Source organism: Grus americana, chromosome 3 (genome assembly GCF_028858705.1).
Source record: "Grus americana isolate bGruAme1 chromosome 3, bGruAme1.mat, whole genome shotgun sequence".
NCBI classification, from domain to species: Eukaryota; Metazoa; Chordata; class Aves; order Gruiformes; family Gruidae; genus Grus; species Grus americana.
The window spans coordinates 1,063,158-1,081,475 of NC_072854.1; the positions used below are offsets into that span (position 1 = coordinate 1,063,158).

Sequence of the window (18,318 nt, forward strand, 5' to 3'; positions counted from 1 at the left end):
TTCACATCACCAAAGCGCCAGCCTTCCGCCCCAGGACCCGCACGGCTCGTGACCCTCTGCGTCCCAAGGCAGCGTCTCCATGCAGCGCCCCGACGCTGAGCTGAGGCCGCAGCCGGGGCTCAGCCCCGGATCCCCCCCCCGCCCTCCCCAGTGCATCGGCACAACCGAAATACGCCCACGACTAACGCACGCGTGGCCCGGACCGACGCCGGTGCTGGGGAGGGGACGCCCGGTGCCCCCTCCGCGTCCCCCGAGGGAAGGGCTGGGGATGGGAGGGGAGCGTGTATCGCCCCGAGACCCCCCGAGCCAAACCTCCCGTCCCGGGGGCACCGCTCCCCGCTGCAGCCCCTGCGCTGCCCACGCTGCCCCTCAAACCTCCTGCCCCGGCCCCGCGTGCTCCCCAAACCGGCGCTGGGCTGGGTGTGCGTGCGGGTACGGACACGCGGATGTGTGCCTCTGTGTGTGTGTGCATCTGAGTGCGTGGACGTGAACGTGCGCGCCTGTGTACATATGGATGCCCGCGTGTGTGCCGTGTGCGCGTATGCGTGGTGTGTGCGTGTGTTTGTGCACGTGTGTCCATATGCGTGTCTGTGTGTGTGCGTGCATGTGCACGTATGAACACACGCATATGTCTGCACACGTGTACATGCACACACACGCGCACACGTGTGCACATACACATAGGCAAACACACATACGTGCACACACACATGCACTCGCACATCTGCATACGTGTGTGCATCTGCGTGCATGCACGTCTGCATCTGCGTGTGAGTGCATGTGTGCGTGCACGTATGTGTGTTTGCATATGTGTGTGCATATGCTCACGTGCGCAGATGTGTGTGTGCACGTATTTGTGTGTGCACACATGTGTGCGTGTGCGTTGTGTGTGCACACACCGCCCTGCTGCGGGCCCTTTGCTGGGCGCCCCGACCGCTCCGTGTGCGCCCCGTTCCGGGGGACGTGAGGCACCCTCTGCCTCCCTCCCGCCTGCCCCCGCCCCAACACCCCTGGGGTGCTGAGCAGAGCAGGACAACCCCCTCCCCAGCGCATCATCCTCACTCTTCTACCCCAAAACGAGAGGCAGCGTTTCGGGAGCAGCCTGGCACGCCGGATCCTGGGTGCCGGCACCGTCTGCGCTTGCTTCCCGCGCTGGGCACCCGCTGCTGCTTCCCCGTCCCACGGCCAATGAGCCCCTGGGGGAGAGAAATCAGGGTGCCGTGACAGTATTTGGCCTTGGCAAAGCCACCCTGGCTGCTTTTTCTCCCCTTATTATCCCCCGGGTGCGTGTAAATTGATCGTCCGATGGTTTGCTCGCTGGCTCTGGCCGTGGAAGCTGTGCTGGGGGGGCTGTGAGTCCCCGGGTCCCATCGCCCGTCTTTTGGCCTTGCTCCGCGCGGGGGCTTTCCCCGGCCTGCACCAGCTCTCGGGGATGACGCCCAATGGTTTTGGAGATTGTCCCCGGCGTCCCTGGCTGGTTCAAGGCACCGTGCTGACTTGAGCAGCCCTCCCCATCCCTGCCCTCCCGGCTCCATCCCTTCACCTGTAGGTCTGGCTGCCCTATAGCCTTCCCCTACGGAGGCACGGAGCTGCCCTGAGGATCTTGAACTCCACCTACCCCTACCCTTTCCCCGCTCCTCGCTGTGGCCCCAAGCTCTCCTGCACCCACCTCCCACTTCGGGGTGCGGCTAGGGCTCCCCTTGTGCAATTCCAGCCAAATAACAGGGACCGGCCTCCCCCGGGCCAGAGAAAAGGGAGACGCACGTCTGCAGGAAGGCGTCCAGAGCCCCCTCGAGATGTTAGTGCCCCCCCCATCCTCCCCATTAATTGTTGATGGGGGAGACCGTGCTCTGGAGCCGTGAACTCGGGGGCAGCCAAGCAGCAGTTTGCTCTCTGCTCTCCTGGGCTGCTGCTGCTTGCCGAGACTGTGGGCAGATTCGAGCATCGTTTTCATTTTTCCTCCTGGCTTGGGCTTGGCCTGGCTGCCACTGTGTTTCTCAGAAATCAGAGCCCTTCTTGGAGGGGGCTCAGGCAACTCATGGAACTGAAACTGCTCCTCGGGCTCATGTGCTTCCAGGCAAAACCTCCCCATTTCTCTCTTTTCAGGTCAAGAGATTATCCTCCGCAGCTCTGCCGAGGACGGAGGATGCCAAGAGGTGTCGATCTGGCAGGGCTCCCTGCAGGAACCAGCCAGCCGGCTGCTCCCGCTGTTCTTGTGACGCCTGGGACCAGCGCCCGCGGGGCCGGAGCATCTCCCGCAGCGCAGCCAGGGGGGATGCAGCAAAGTATCCGCTGCCTCCGGGGCCAAGCCTGGAGCGAGAGGCAGCTCACCCCGGGGCACCCGGCCAGAGCTACTCTCCTGCAGTGGCAGAGGGACCCCTGCGCTGCAGAGACCTCGCCCTGAGGCAGCGGAGCCCCCCGGGCCGCCCCGAGGGGCCGCGGTGCAAAACTGGCACAAAATGCGTGGAGTGGAGGGGGCGCAGGCTGGTTGGGATGAGGAGGAGTAAATCCTGCAAGGCTTTCGGAATGGCGGATGCAAAGGGGGCTCTGAGGAGAGGGCACTGGTGATGCAGGGATGGGGGAAGGATTTGATGGATGCAGTGTTCGGTGGATCAGGAACTGGCTGGATGGTCACACGCTGGAGGGCAGGGATGCCATCCAGAGGGACCTGGACAGGCCGGAGAGGTGGGACCGTGCGAACCACATCAAGTTCAACCAGACCAAGGGCAAGGTCCTGCGCGTGGGTCGGGGCAAGCCCAAGCACAACTCCAGGCTGGGCAGGGAATGGATGGAGAGCAGCCCTGAGGAGAAGGACTTGGGCTGTTGGGGGACGAGAAGCTCACCATGAGCCGGCAACGTGCGCTGGCAGCCCAGAAAGCCACCCGTGTCCTGGGCTGCGTGTCCAGCAGCGTGAGCAGCAGGTCGAGGGAGGGGATTCTGCCCCTCTGCTCCGCTCTGCTGAGACCCCCCTGCAGTGCTGCGTCCAGCTCGGGGGTCCCCAGCACAAGAAGGACATGGAGCTGTTGGAGCCAGGCCAGAGGAGGCCACGGAGATGATCCAAGGGCTGAAGCCACCCCTGTAGCCCCTCCCGCTACCAAAACCTTGCCACACAAAACCCAACACAGTCACCCCGGGGAGCTGATGGGGGCTGCTTCAGGGGCACCCCGTGGGCATCGCCCCCCCCCCACAGCCCTGCACCCAGCTCCCCCCGCTGCCGCTGCCCGCCCGGGGACTCCCCCACCTCCCGCCCCCTCCCTCTTTGGGGGAGCCACAGGATCCGGCCGGAGCCCCCTGACCTCTCGGACCACACGAGAGCCGGGGTGCCGCAGGAGGGTATCGCAGGGGGAAGGGGCGCTCACCCCCCCACGCTTCCTCCTGGGGAATCGGGTCCCGGGGACGGATCCTGCGTGGTGCGGGGCCCGGCCACCGTCCCTCTGCTGCAAAAGTTTAGGGCCGGGCAAACGCCCGGGGAGAGGGGGCTGCCGGACAGGGGTGCGGTGGGCTCGGGCTTTCAGCCCCCGCTGAAATTTGGGAGCGAGGACCCCTCTGCCATCGGCAGGTCGGTGTTTATTGAGGCCAGCGCTGCGCTGCTCCCACCCGCCCCGGCCACCGAGGTGACCGAGTTCCCCATTGCAGCAGCAGCTCGGGGACTTGTGTCCCCCGCCGTGCCAACGCCCCTGCCCCACGGATGGACAGACGGACGGACAGGCCACCGTGCCCTGTCGCCGGAGGGTCATTCCTGGGGCCGGGCTGCCCCGTGGTTGCAGCGGGATCCCGGGGGGCTGCGGGGCCAGCGGGGCTCCCCCCAGCTTGCCGGAGCCAGTGGGACCCCACGGGAGCCAGTGGGCCAGCCAAGTGGGGTGGCGTGAGGGGCGGCCACCCCCAACTTGTGCTACCCGGAGCCGGCAGCCACCTCTCCCGGCCTCCCCTGCCAGCACCGGCCAGGTCCGGGCTTCTCTGGGGGGGACACGGTGCCCCCGGGGCTCCCTCCGGCATCGCTCCTGCCTCAGGTGCTCAATTCCAGCTGCCGCTTTGTCCTCCACGTCCGCGGGCTCCAGGACGTCCGCAGGGACATCATCGTCACTCTGGGGAGAGAGGTGATGGCGACCACCCGGGGGGACGGGCCCACGCACACCCCCCCCGCCCCAGCATCGCCACGGGCAGCGCCCACCCTCGACCCACGGCCCCGGCGTGGGGGCTGCTCACCCCCGACGATGCTCAGCAGCTCCTCCAGCTCCTGCTGCAGCCGCAGCCGCAGCAGCTCCCGCAGCAGCTCCCGTCGCCGGCTCCGCGGGGTCACCCCCACGCATCGCAGGGTCCCCTCGGTCAGCCGCAGCAGGGCCCGGCCCGTCACGGCGTGTTCCCACGCCAGCTCCGCCAGCTCCTCGGCCCCGCTGCGTGCGGCCAGCCAGGCGCCCACCTCCGCCACCGACCACTGCCCCGCCGGGCGCTGCTCCCACCGGGGCCCCTCCGACACCTGCGGCGGGAGGACAAGGGGGTGCTGGGGGGGGCCCCTCGGCCCCCGGCCTGGCCCTCCGGCCCCACGGGAGCTGGAGGGTCTGGCTCCTCCGTGCCACAGTCCCCCTGCCCGGCCCGACCGTGACCCTCGGTCCCGTCCCCGCGCCGATGCTGGTGGCTGCACCCACGTCCCCGTCCCCTGCCCGTGGGGGTCCCCCATCCTCCGGGGCCCGGCCCCAGTTACCTGCGGGGCGTCTGCGGCTCCCGAGCCCCTGCCCACGCTCACCTGGGCCGACGGGCATCCCTCCTCTGGCGGTGCCTCGGCCCCATCCCGCGCCCGGGTGTCCATGCAGGGCACGGCGTGGGGACAGCTCTGGCTCTCTGCAAACGGGGCTTCATCATCCGGGGGCCCACGGCTCCCCCCGGAGCAGCCCCGAATGCCCTGCCAGCCAAATAACCCCCCGCCATGACAGAGCACCCCATCCCGGGGTCCCTGCCCGCCGCCGTCTCCCCGGGGGGATGCGGGTGGGGGTGGCCGTCCTCCCCGCGGCCACCTGGTCTGTGCCCCCCCAGCAGAAGGGGGCTGCTCACCCGGGCACCAAGCCGGGGGCCGCAGTGGGGCCCCGCTGCCCGTCCCGCCACGTGGGCGTGCAGAGCCCGGCACACCCAGGAGCTGAGATCAGCCCCGGCTCGCCCGTGCCCGCCACCTCCGTGAGCCCGGGGGGGCCACCGGCACAGCACGGCTTCCCCAGCCAGCCGGGAGCCCTTCCCCGGCCCGACCCCCTCCTCCCCACCGCCCCGCGCCTCACCCCTCCGCTCGGGTCGGTGCCAGCACCGGGAGAGCGAAAGAAACCTTTGCCCCGGCCGTGTCTCCACGGGCACAGCCCCGGGCACACCCCGACACCCCAACACACAGCACCCCCAGGCTGCCAGGGACCCCCCGGCCATTTTGGGGGGCCGAGGGTCAGACCCAGACCGGGTCGGAGGAGAGCAGAGCCGGGTGCTGTCGTGCCCAGAGCCGGTGAAGGAGCTTTGCCAGGGCTCCTCCATCTCCCCTCCCCATCCAACCTGGCCTTGAACACTGCCAGACTTCGACAGCCAGAGCAAGCCATAATCCCAGTTGGAGCCAGGCCAGAGGAGGCCACGGAGATGAGGCGAGGGCTGGAGCACCTCTGCTCTGGAGACCTCAGGCTGAGAGAGTTGGGCTGGTTCAGCCTGGAGAAGAGAAGGCTGCGGGGAGACCTTAGAGCCCCTTCCAGTCCCTGCAGGGGCTCCAGGAAAGCTGGAGAGGGGCTGGTGCCAAGGGCAGGGAGTGACAGGCCAAGGGGCATGGCCTGAAGCTGCAGGAGGGGAGATGGAGATGGGATGTGAGGCAGAAATCCTTCCCTGTGAGGGTGCTGAGGCCCTGGCACAGGGTGCCCAGAGAAGCTGGGGCTGCCCCTGGCTCCCTGGCAGTGTTCAAGGCCAGGTTGGATGGGGCTTTGGGCAAGCTGGGCTAGTGGAGGGTGTCCCTGCCCATGGCAGGGGTGGCACTGGGTGGGCTGGGAGGTCCCTGCCCACCCAAACCCGTCAGGGATTCTGGGATTGGGGGTAAGAGCCAAGAGCCCCAAGCACTGCCCGGCCCCTGCTGCCTTTCACCCCGGTCGCAGGCAGCAGCTTTGCCAGCACCCCGCCGGCGCTGGATGGGTGCACCAGGCACCGCTGTGCAGCGCCCGGGGCAGGATTTGGGTGCTTGGTGTGGGTGCCCAGGGCTGCTGCTGCCTTCTGAACTGCCTTGTCAGCTCCAGCACGGGAAGCAGCTGTCAAGTTTCACTTTCTCACACTGTTCCAGGCACTAGCCTGATTTCCAGGAAGGCTGAAGTTCTGCTTTTTTCTGCTATAAAGAAGCAGCAGCAACCCACGTAAGAGCTCGGGGGCCATAAAGAGACAGAGTTTGGGCTGACACCAGCCCGGGAGCTGCTGAGCACCGGAGGGAGACGGTAGGACTTTACGGATGAGCGCTGGGGCTGGGGACCAGCACAGAGCAGGGATCTTGTTTGTCTTCTGCTTCATCGTTCATGTGTTTTCCCATCACTTGAGAGATGCCGGGGAAGGAAAAAAGGGGTCGTAGGGCAGCAGGTGAATTGTGTCTGCTCTGAGCATGGGATGGAGGAAGCAGCCTTTGCTCGCCAGCCCGTTTGAGGAGGCTCGGCGGACCTTTGTGTGCTGCAAGGGTTGAACTGGGAGGGTAGGAAGGGAGCGGGAGGGTCAGAGCAGGAGCAGGTGGGGAAGGAGGAGGCATCTGGGGGGAACTCAGGGGCGGACTGGTGTCTGCAGAGGTGCGAAGCCGGGCTTCAAGAGCTGGCAGCAGGGCTGGCTGGGGAGGGACCCGCTGCCTGCTCTAGGGACAGACCCCTCGCAGAGCCCCTGCCCTGCTGCCGGCCCGTTCCCGCGTTGGGAACCGCTCCCCCCAGCCAGGGCTGACCCTGCCTGTCCTGGGCACCACCCAGCCCCGCGGCGGGTCGGGATGGTGCTGGCCTGAAGCCCAGCCGTGCCGGGGGCCAGGGCGGCTGCGGAGCTGTGCGTGCTCCTGCACCCTGGTGCCATTTGCTCCCCTGCTCCGGAGACAGGGAACCGGGCTGGGACGTGTCGGAGCGAGACTGCAGGGCCAAAGGGGAGGTGGGAGGGCAGCCCTGCGGGTGCTCCCGTGGCCTCGGAAGCTGAAACGGGTCATTTGGGGAACACGATTGATAACAGCCTTTTCTGCGGCGTGCTCTCTGTCAGCGTTACGGGGGTGCAGAGGCAACGGGTGCTGGGGTGCAGTCCTCGGGCTGGCGGCACGGGCAGCGGGTGGTGGTGCGTACCTCCCACGCCGCTCGTTAGAGACCGTGGCAGCAGTGGGGTAACGAGCGGCATTCGTGGGGCATCCTGCTCTGTGCCCAAGCCGAGGGGGAGAGGTTTTCCTTTTCCTTTCTGTGGAGTGATGGTGGGATGCAGCTCCCCCAGCCTCTCCCGCAGTCAGACTTCACCACCCGAAGCGCTCTGGTCCCTGGAGCGGCCCCTCGGAGGCACAAGCGCTTCCAGAGCCCGGTTCCCCTGCGCGGGGCTGGGGAAAACACTCTCGAGGGGGCTGTGCCCGTGAAACGGGGTGCAGGCAGTGCCACGGCAGCTGCGGGGGGTTGACCCAGGCTGGAGGCCAGGTGCCCCCCAAAGCCGCTCTGTCACCCCCCTCCTTAACTGGACAGGGGAGAGAAAATATATCGAGAGGTTGGTGGGTCGAGGTAAGGGCAGGGAGAGATCACTTGCCAGTTCTCGTCATGGGCAAAACAGACTCAACTTAGAAAGAATTTCATCTAATTTATTACCAAGCAAAACAGCGTAGAGCAATGAGAAATAAACCCAAATCTTAAACCGCCTCCCCCCGCCCCTCCCTTCTTCCTGGGCTCAACTTCACTCCAGAATTCTCTCCCTCCCCCACCAGCAGCACAGGGGGACGGGGAATGGGGGTTGTGGTCAGTTCCTCACACGGTGTCTCTGCCGCTCCTTCCTCCTCAGGGCAGGACTCCTCACACTCCTCCCCTGCTCCAGCCTGGGGTCCCTCCCACGGCAGACAGTCCTGCACCAACTGCTCCAACGTGAGTCCTTCCCACGGGCTGCAGTTCTTCACCAACTGCTCCAGCGTGGGTCCCCCCCGGGGTCACAAGTCCTGCCAGCAAACCTGCTCTGGCGTGGGCTCCTCTCTCCACGGGGCCACAGTCAAGCGTCTGACCAAAAGGAGCATCTGCTGTGAGGTGAGATGAATCAGACCCCACATCCATTGAGCATAGTGCCTGAATCTTCACTGACTTTAAAGGAAAAGCTGACACTAAAGGCTCTGGAAGGGTTCGAGAGCCCAGTCACAAGCACCTCGGATCAATCCCTGTGTGGGTAAGAGTCTTGTGTCGTTGGTGGGACAAAACCTGAATGTGTGGGAAGGTTTTGTGCACTGAGTAAATCTCTTTGGTACCCAACTGAATTGAGACAGAGACAATTATCAGGTTTGTATGACAGTGTTTAAAAAAAAAAAAAAAAGGTGTAAAGGCACGTGGACGGTGAGAGCATCAGCTCCATTAATGTTACCAGTCAAGGACCTTTCCAGTGCAGATGGGATAATAAATGACAGGGGAAACGATAAACAAAACCACACAAACTGGAAAGACAGGGGGTCCCGGAGACAATGCCAAAGACCCAAAGTCTCCGGTCACTAATGACGGGCCAACAGGATGCTCCAGGCGCAGCTCTGGACAGGGACAACCTGGAGTTTTCCCATCCACCGGAGAGAAGCAGCTCCTGGGGTGAACGGGCGTGAGCAGGGCGAGTGAGGGGCTCCGCGCCGGCCCCTGGAGAGGGACCACAGGTCATAGCCCGTGTGCCTGGTGCTCAGTATTCGGGGTGAGTGTGTCCTGTGAGTGTGGGGTGTCCGTGAGATGAGTGTGTGAGCGCGTGCCTCTGTTTGCTGGTGAGCACCGAGCTGGACCAGCCAGCGAGCAGGAGATGCGTGGGGCTGGTAAGAGGGTGCAGGAATGCCCACGGCTGACTGTACTTATGGATTTACGAGTCCTGTTTGGTATACATGGGTGCTGTTGAAGGCACCACCTTGTCCATGGCAGGTGGTGTGGCCACACCAGAGTGAGTGTGTGTGTTGTCTCTCGGATACACACTCAGCTCCAGGGTTGAACCTGCAAATGGGAAAGCAGCAGGCACATCCACGTCCTGGATGGAGATTTGTAAATCAGAAAGCAGCAGGCACATCCATGTCCTGGATGGAGATTTGTAAATCAGAAAGCAGCAGGCACATCCACGTCCTGGATGGAGATTTGTAAATGAGAAAGCAGCAGGCACATCCATGTCCTGGATGGAGACCCTCTGGGTCTTGGGGTGTCCCAGGCTGGGCTCCTGCAGCCAGGTAGGAGGAATCCAGCAGCTGCTGGAGAGCCCTCTTCTAAGAGGCCATGGCTTCTTATAACATACCTTAAATAAAGTCTGTTTTCCTCTTCCACAGTGATGGATTCCCAGGAGAACATACTAGAGGATGATGAAAAGGCACATCTTGCTAAAAAACTACTGGCAGAAGCATGTGAGAAGGAAGGATTGGATGATGGATACTGGCTCCCCAAACTGTCAGAGATACTGGGAGTCAAGTCCAGAGAAGCCCTGAAACATCTGCAATATGAAGACTACCTTAAGCTGGAGTGCAAAGTACGGTACTCCTGGGAAACAAGGGCGCTCCGGAAACTCCTGGAACTAACAGACAACAAAGAAACTTTTGAGGACCTGCAGAAGCAGCGCTTGGAGATGACAAAGCAGAGACAAGAAGCGGCCAAGCTAGCCCTGGAAGAGCTGCAAAAAACGCACAAAAGCCACAGCCACAGCAAGGATGATATAAGACAGAAAGAAGAGGCTCTGTGGCAAGCCATGGAGATTCCCAAAGAGTACTGGGCACCACCACCAGAGAAGTCATTGGTGCATGTGCTGGAGAGCATCCAGAAGCACCTGGAGCAGCAGGAGTTGTCAGTGGACAGGGGTGAGAACGTCCCCGACACGGAGGTCCTGAGGCGGGCGTCGGGGGGGCTGGCCCTGCAGGGCATTTACAGAACCAGCAGCCTTGCGGATGTGCTGGCAAAGCGAGATCAGCTCATCAGGGTTCCCGATGGATTCAAGCTCGCTGGTCCAGAGCAAGGGTCGCTGCTTGAGAGGAAGGAGTTCTCCTCCTCTGCAGCAGAAGCCACTTTCACCAAGTCCATGGAGCAGCTGGGGTTCAGCGTCAGCGTTTCTGCCAAAGCCGGGTTCTGGGGGTTTAATGTTGAAGGTGGTGTAGATTACAGAAGCTCCTCACAGTCGGAGAACACCCATCAGTCCCGCTCTGAGAAGAGCTACATTTGCACCACCAAGTACCAGTACATCCCTCTGGCCTCCTGCTACTTCCAAAAGCATCAGCTTCGCCTCTCGGATGCGGCCCTGCGGGAGCTGCAAGAGATCGAGCATCTTTTGAGCATCACTGAGGAAGCAGACAGGCCCAACATGCTGAAGAGCAGGTGTGCGAGCTTCTTCAACAGGTTTGGGTCCCACGTAAACCAGGGTCCCCTCCACTTTGGGGGGATATTCTGGTGGAAAGCATCTACGGAAGGATTCAGAGCTGAGCAGTGGGAAGAGATGAAGCGACAAGCATCTGAAGCGCTGAACTGCTACATTGGGGCCAGCTACAGGGGCTTCGGTGTCAGCGTGGGAGTGGACACGGACGTTTCAAAATCCAGCTCACAGGCTTCTTTTCAGGGAAGAGACGGAAAGAGTGCCCACACAGCGGTTCAGGTCTACGTGACCAACACAGGGGGCCCATCAGAGACGGATTCTCTTCCCCAGTGGAAACTGGGGCTTGTAACTAATAACACAACCTGGTGTGTTATCGACCGAGGCTTTCAGCTGATCCCAGTGTGGGATATAATCCTGTTCAATCACGTCAGTGATTTTAAGTCCATCTATCAAATGAGCAGCAGCCTCAGGGCTGCGTACGAAGCGCTAACGAATCAAAGTGTTGGCACCATGTTTGGAGAGGAACTGGTCAGTGCGGTGGAAGAGGCCAAAGCTTTCGTGGAGTGCGTGAAGGCCTGGGAGGCGACGGTGGATGAAAGCAAGCTGCTCACCCTGATAGATTTCAAACAGAATCTGAATGAAAAAACCAAAAACCATAGCGTCTGGATCAACATATGCCTGTCGGACAAAGCACTGCAGGAGTTCCTGGTGAATACCGTTCTGTTTTGCACGAGGTCACCTCCGGAAAACACCACCTATATCAAGTCTCTGTTGAGGTGCCTCCTGGATCCTCATGTCTATTCTGTCAAGGACTTCCCCAGGTCTTCCTTCATTATGCAGTGGATCTTCCATACTGAGCACATGCTTCCCGAAACTCCTGATGTTTCTGAGCTTGAAGATCTCACCAAGACACTGCTGCAAATGAAGGAGTACATCCAGGAAGTCACCTATGCACCAGAAACCTCTGCATCTGCCATTCATGAAGCAAAGATAAAAGCCACCTTGACTACAAGCCTAGCTGTTTACTCCTTACTCCAGTTTCTCCAGGAAAGGGCACAGAAAGACATAGAACTGTTGGTGCTCTTAATTACGACCAGCACAGGATACCAGGTGGAAAGCAGCACTTTTCAGTACCTCCTTGGATGTCCAGAAATTAACTTCATGATAAATGAAATGCAAACGGGACATAAGGAGTATCTGAATCTGAAGGAGCAAGATGTTTACAGAGCCCAGGCCTTCCTGCTGCTGACGGGTCTAACTGTAACACCCGAATATAAAGAGGTGTCCCCTGAGCAGAAGAATGAGCGTTTAGTTTTCATGGAAGATCAGATGAAAAGCTTATGGTCCACAGAGATAAAAACTCTCCTCGAAAAGTACAGAACATTCAAACACTGGGAGATGCTGGAAAGTGACTTGCATGCCTTCATCAGTGGGCGCTTGGATGACACATGTGACGAACTGAAGAAAAACAGTATAATCAAAGACATGGAAGACACTTTTCAAAGAATGGAGCCTTCCAGTCAGTCCCAACCCAAATCAGATGGCGGCGAATCCAGAGCAAATCAAGCCATTGCAAACCAAGATTTCCTCCACTTACTTACACGCCTTGGACTAGAAAGTCACTATCCAAGAAAAATGGGGACAGAAGATTTCCACATCATATATAAGACATCTTTACATGACAGCCAGCCCAGCAAGGACAATGAACTACCTTTTTACTTCTTGCAAAAGCTATTAACCGTGGATTATCAGGTGAGGTACCTGACTTGCAAGGACGAGAGCAACCCAGGACTCGCACCCGTGCCAAAAATCACACAGCAAGAGCATGAACCCTCGGATTCCTTTGATGACTTTTTCACTGATTTGGAGGAAGAAGCCCCTGAGTGTGCAACCAGGGAGAGTCATGTGCACCCCATGGACCTGCAGATGGCAATTTTTCATTGTGCTGACGATTTCATGAGACAGTACATTTCAACAAAGCTTGCTTTCTGCCAGTTTGCGCTACCTCTCCTGGTACCAAACCCGTGCACTTCACGGATAGAGTTCCCCCTCTGGTCTCTCAGCCAAATAAAAAAGAGCTGGAAAGGGGCTGAGAAGTCAGGAAGGGAGGTCAGAATTAACAGTTACAAAAACAAACTCATTTATCAGGCAGAGACACCCATTGTGTCCTTCATACGGATCGGCAGTTCTCCCTCCTCTTCCAAGTCTCAGATCCTGAATGCTCTGCTGAGCAAACAAAAACACGACACTTTTTTCCACCGACATTGCAAAGGCAGCACCAAAAACTGTTTGCTGATGAAAGGTGTTGTGGAGATCTCCTGGTACTGTCCCCGGGGTAGCGACGACGACAGCTTTGACTGCTGCGTGGCTTTCTGTAACCTGCACGGAGATGCAAGGGATCACGGAGAACAGCTGCAGTTTCTACAGGAGATAGCTGCTGTGAACGTGGCTCTCGTATCCGAGTCTGATCAGAGTGACAAGAAAGGGATGAAAATTTTACGTGACCTGTGGCAGTCGCAAAAGCCTTTGGTTTGTCTTTTCACTGAAAAAGAGAACGTTTCAGCTGGCCGATCTAACCAAAACATAAGAATAGGTATCAAGAACAGAAACGAAGCAGAACTGATGGGTGAGCTGACAAAAACAATCAGGGATCTCCTAGAAGGGTCTAACACGCTTTTCAGCCTTGACGCCTGCCTGGACAAAGCTCGCAAGCATGGATTCTTAGTTGATGAAGATACAGCCACGTGTGTGACAGCCAAAGAAAAGGCACAGGCGCTGGTGAAGCTTCTGAAGAAAGAGAAGTTGTCTGAGATCAAAGCCCAGCTACTGCCTCTTCAAGGAAAACTGTGGTCCACATGGTGCAAAAAGGACAAAGAACTCACTCGCTTGCAGGAAAAGAGGAACAAGAGCATAGAGCATCATCGGAGCCAAATTGAATCAGAGAAGTCGGCAATAAGAAGGAAGCAACTGGAGAAAGCGTTCCCCCTCAATCAGCTGATGAAATCAGTCCTCAGTTTTCTCCAGTCACAGCCAGCAGATACCAAGAAATACTTCCTGCAGTGGATGAAGGTCTTTATGGATGACCTGACCTCCGATCGCCTTGACGAACTGAAGAGACAGTATCACCAGTTATGGTCTCAAATCCTGGCAATAAAGAAAAGCAATGAAAAAACCAATGTGAAACCTCTGTTGCTGCGTAAGTTAGATGCCCTCTCCAACGAAATCAATGATTCGTCCATTGGCCTGGAGCATATTTTGAGAGAGGTAGGGCAGATTTATGAAGCTCTGGAATCAATGAACGCAAAGGAGATATGTTTTGCCAAACTACCTGAAATTGCAGCTGATCTGATGGTTTCAGGGTATCCCATTGAGCTGATGGATGGCGATGCTTCTTACGTACCATTACGATGGGTTGGAGCAATCTTTGACAGATTAATTGTGAAGCTAGGGGACAAACGAGTATTTGTTCTCTCAGTGCTTGGCATCCAGAGCACAGGGAAGTCAACCCTGTTGAATGCCATGTTTGGTCTTCAGTTTAATGTCAGTGCGGGGAGATGCACCCGGGGAGCGTTTATGCAGCTAATTAAAGCGGACGAGAAGCTGCAACAGGACTTGGGCTTTGATTACATGCTTGTTGTTGACACAGAGGGACTTCGTGCCATAGAGATGGCCAATAAACAGTCCCTTAATCACGACAACGAGCTGGCCACCTTTGTCATCGGCATCGGCAACATGACTCTGATCAATATCTTTGGAGAAAATCCTTCAGAAATGCAAGATGTCCTTCAGATTGCTGTGCAGGCTTTTCTGAGGATGAAGCAAGTAAATCTTTCTCCAAGCTGCCTGTTTGTGCACCAAAATGTGGGAGAAATAACTGCCAAGGAACAGAACATGGAAGGACAAAGACGTCTGCAGGAAAAGCTGGATGAAATGACCGTGACAGCTGCCCAGCAGGAATTCTGTGACGTCTCCTGCTTCAGTGACGTCATCCGCTTTGACGTCAACACCCACATTCATTACTTTGCTCACCTGTGGGAAGGAAACCCCCCGATGGCACCGCCCAATCCCACCTACAGCCAGAACGTCCAGGAATTAAAGAGCAAAATTCTCCAAGCTGCCAAGAAGGAGTCGCAGGGCAGTGTTTTGAGGCTCTCGAGCTTGAAAGTTCGTATTAGTGACCTCTGGAACGCTTTGCTGAATGAAAACTTCATTTTCAGCTTCAAGAATTCAGTGGAGATTGCTGCGTACAAGAAACTGGAAACCGCATTTAGTCAGTGGACCTGGCAGCTGAGGAGTCACATCTTGGACTTGCAAATGAAACTGGACAATAAAATTCGGAATGGGGACTTGCAGAAGGTCACCAGAGAACAACTTGAAAACTTAGTGCAAAAGACAAGTGATGACATCAGGAAAGAGATGGAAAAGTATTTCACTGAAGACGGAGACACTGAGATACTGATCCAGTGGAAAGGCAGCACGGAACTGAAGCTGAACGAACTTAAAGAATCTCTTCTTCTTGAAACTAGAAAGAAGTGTGAGAATCTTATCGAACTAAAGAAGAACCAGTGTAAACTGGATGAAAGGAAGTCAGAGTATGAAAATGAGCTCCTGAAAAGGAGCAGGGAGCTGGCTCTGTCTCTAAAAGGCCAGAGACTAAGTGAAAGAGAACTGAGAGACAGCTTTATTTCTCTCTGGACAACCTGGATTGCTGAAGTCTCCTCTGCTGCTCCCCCTCCTGAACGCGTTGATATTGATGTGGAAATAGAAGATGTCCTTCTAGAGCACTTTAAGGAGCCTAACTTACATGCACGAATCAGGACATTTCCCAAACAGAGAGCATTTTCTGTTGACTTGAAGAAACATGTCACTAAGCAAAAAGGTTGGCTATCCTCTTGGACTACGAATTTTGATCATGCTGAGGTGAGCAACATAGAACGCATTACAGATAACGTCATCGAGTGTGTGAAGGCAAACATTGACAAGAAGGAAAGGGAGAAAAGGGATTACAGTCGAAGTTTTATTCATGAAATACTAAACGAAGTATGGAAAGGTGTGAACGCGGTCCCTAGCAATGCAAAATACAGTTTCAATAAAGATTACAGAATAGATTTATCACTGCATCTGTGCAGAACGGCAGCAGAAAGGTTTAAAGCCATGCACACGGCATTCAAAGAAGCAAATGATCCAACCATCTACCTGGAGAGCAAGAGAGAAGATTTCTTTAAGTGTTTCCAGATTTCCTGCCAGGGAGCCACTTCTATCACAACATTTGCTGTTTTCCTGTGTGACAAGATTGCCCCAGCTCTTCGCGGGGCGGTCTATGACAGGACAGCTCTTGCCATAGCTCGAGACATAAAGGGTAAATTCCCAGATTTCAATGGCAATAGATCCTCTCTGGAAATTTGCATACTGAGACACCTGGCAGAAGAAGAAAATTTTGAGAATTTCAAGCAGTACCTTAAACGCCCACGAGACTTTTTACAGAGATACATTGAGACACGTGTTGAGAGGTACTGTTTAGATGAGAACAGGAGGCTGGAGAAGTTTTTAGATGACTCCCTTACTCACTGCTATGAATGCATCCAGTCAGCTGTTTTTACATCAACCAAGATTGTCAAAGACAGAAAAGACAGAAATGACAAAATCTCTCTTTGGCTGGATGAATTTTGCAGCGCTCTTGGAGAGGTGCTACGCTTGCCCAGGACGGAGCTGAAGAGCATTGAGCATCAGGAGGTAACAGACATAGAGTTCCTGAATAATGCCATGACGGAAGCACTGGCTCCCCTGAAAGATCACCTCAAGGATGAGTTTGCTAGTGCCAATATGAGATCATTTGAAAGGCAGCCTCACACAATCCTGGCCGAGCAGTTTGCAGGGTGCTGGGAGCAGTGTCCCTTTTGTGGGGCTGTTTGCACAAACACCATGCCGAATCACGATGGAGACCATCAGGTTGTCTACCATCGTCCGGAAGGTTTGACGGGATGCAGGTGGCGTTATACAGACCATCTGGTGATTGATATTTGTTCTAATTCGGTTGCAAGTGACTGTGTATTCAGGATTGGTGAAGACACATGGATCCCCTACAAGAAATACCGGGTTGCAGGACCTCCATATAACACTTGGAAAATTACTCCTGATGAATCCATGCAAGCATACTGGAAATGGTTTGTGTGTCATTTCAGGTCAGAGCTAGAAACATGGTACAACGGGAAATTTCAAGGCAAAGGAGAAATCCCTGCTTTGTGGCACAATATTAAAAAGCAGGAAGCACTTGATGAACTGAAGAAGTTTTAGGCCAAGTCGATATGAAGGAAGAACCGCAACTGCTTTGCATTTTAGAACAGCATAGTACAAATCTGTCTGCAAAATATCGTTGTGAAGAAAATGGGATCTAACTGCTTACAAAGTTGGGTGAAATAAGGTGTGCTACTCCTGCCATCGCTCAGAAATTCCCTTGCTTCACGATAAAGTCAGAATCCTCTTCCCTTCTTGCCATAAACATTTGCATCCGTTGTGTCTTAGAGCAAAAAAAGAAAAACATTCCTGCAGTCATATGGCCAAGATTAAGACCAAGCGCCAGATGAAGAGCAAAGGCAGCGTTAGAAAGGACTGATTTTATCAGCTACTATGAGACAATAAGTGACAGTGGCAAAAAAATAGTTTTCCTGCAGCAAGCACTTGTCACCCTGTAAGAAAGGGCTGCAGGATCCGAGAGCAGCTCAGCACTGGCTGCGAGCTGTGCTGCTTTGCTTCTCGGGATTGTCCTTCCCTTGTCGACCCCTTATTGGTAAACTGAGCTAGTCCTCAGACCAGTAGCTGTTCTGTCTGCGATGCCGTTAAAGGTGAGGTGGGTTGAGAACTGGTTGAATGGCAGAGCCCAGAGGGTTGTGACCAGTGGCACAGTCTCTATTGGAGGCCTGTAGCGAGTGGTGTGCCCCAGGGGTCACTGCTGGGTCCGGTCTTGTTCAACGTCTTCATCGCTGACCTGGACAGGGGACAGAGCGTGCCCTCAGCACGTTTGCTGGCGATCCCAAACTGGGAGGAGAGGCCGACAGAGCAGGAGGCTGCGCTGCCATTCAGCGAGACCTGGACAGGCTGGAGAGTTGGGCGGAGAGGAACCCAATGGAATTCAACAAGGGCAAGTGTAGGGTCCTGCACCCAGGGAGGAATAACCCCAGCACCAGGACAGGGTGGGGGTGACCTGCTGGGAAGCAGCGCTGCGGAGAAGGGCCTGGACGTCCTGGTGGACACCAAGCTCTCCATGAGTTCTCCTCCCCCTCTGCCCTGCCCTGGTGAGGCCACATCTGGAGTTCTGTGTCCAGTGCTGGGCTCCCCAGTTCCAGACAGACTGGGAACTACTGGGGACAGTCCAGCGGAGAGCTGCGAGGATGAATTATGTATCTTTGCAGCTTCCTCAGCAGCCATCGGCAGCGTGTGACATTGGTGTTTGTGCTGTCCAGACAGGCTGGCGGCAACGGAGCCATGGTCTGGAGAACGTGACCACCAGTGAGGTGGTTGGTGCTTTTTGCCACGCAGTTCCTGCAATGCTGCTTGAAACCCAAGGACCAAACCCTCCTGGAGAGTTGGTCAAAGTGGTGATTCACTGTAATCCCTTGTAGTCTTTGCTAAAAACTCATAAACTAATAAACTAAATGAGTTGGTCTCTGCATCCTTTATTTCCAGGTGGGCCACAGTTGTGTGTGACTTCAGCGTTTGTGCTGTGAAGACAGGAAGGTGGCAGCTGGGCGAGGGTCTGTGTAAGGGTGTGTGTGTCTGCTCCTTTCAGGCTGTCTGCTCAAGGACCTTCTCCAG

The 18,318-nt window shown here is 56.8% G+C and overlaps 1 protein-coding gene across 2 annotated transcripts; it reads left to right on the forward strand.

Moving 5' to 3' along the window:
• The first annotated feature begins 6,369 nt into the window (after positions 1-6,369).
• LOC129205210 (interferon-induced very large GTPase 1-like) lies at positions 6,370-16,882 on the forward strand. 2 transcript variants are annotated; one of them, XM_054822416.1, is made up of 2 exons: positions 6,370-6,437; positions 9,479-16,882. In XM_054822416.1, the coding sequence occupies exon 2, from the start codon at positions 9,481-9,483 to the stop codon at positions 16,798-16,800; it is 7,320 nt and encodes a 2,439-aa protein (XP_054678391.1). In that variant the 5' UTR covers positions 6,370-6,437; positions 9,479-9,480; the 3' UTR covers positions 16,801-16,882. The 2 variants fall into 2 exon arrangements, with proteins under 2 accessions (XP_054678391.1, XP_054678390.1); XM_054822415.1 differs by lacking the exon at positions 6,370-6,437 and adding an exon at positions 7,310-8,228.
• Positions 16,883-18,318: the final 1,436 nt, after the last annotated feature.

Coding starts and splice junctions, on each gene's coding strand:
- LOC129205210 (XM_054822416.1), top strand. CDS start 9,481: ATGGATTCCCAGGAGAACATACTAGAGGATGATGAAAAGGCACATCTT.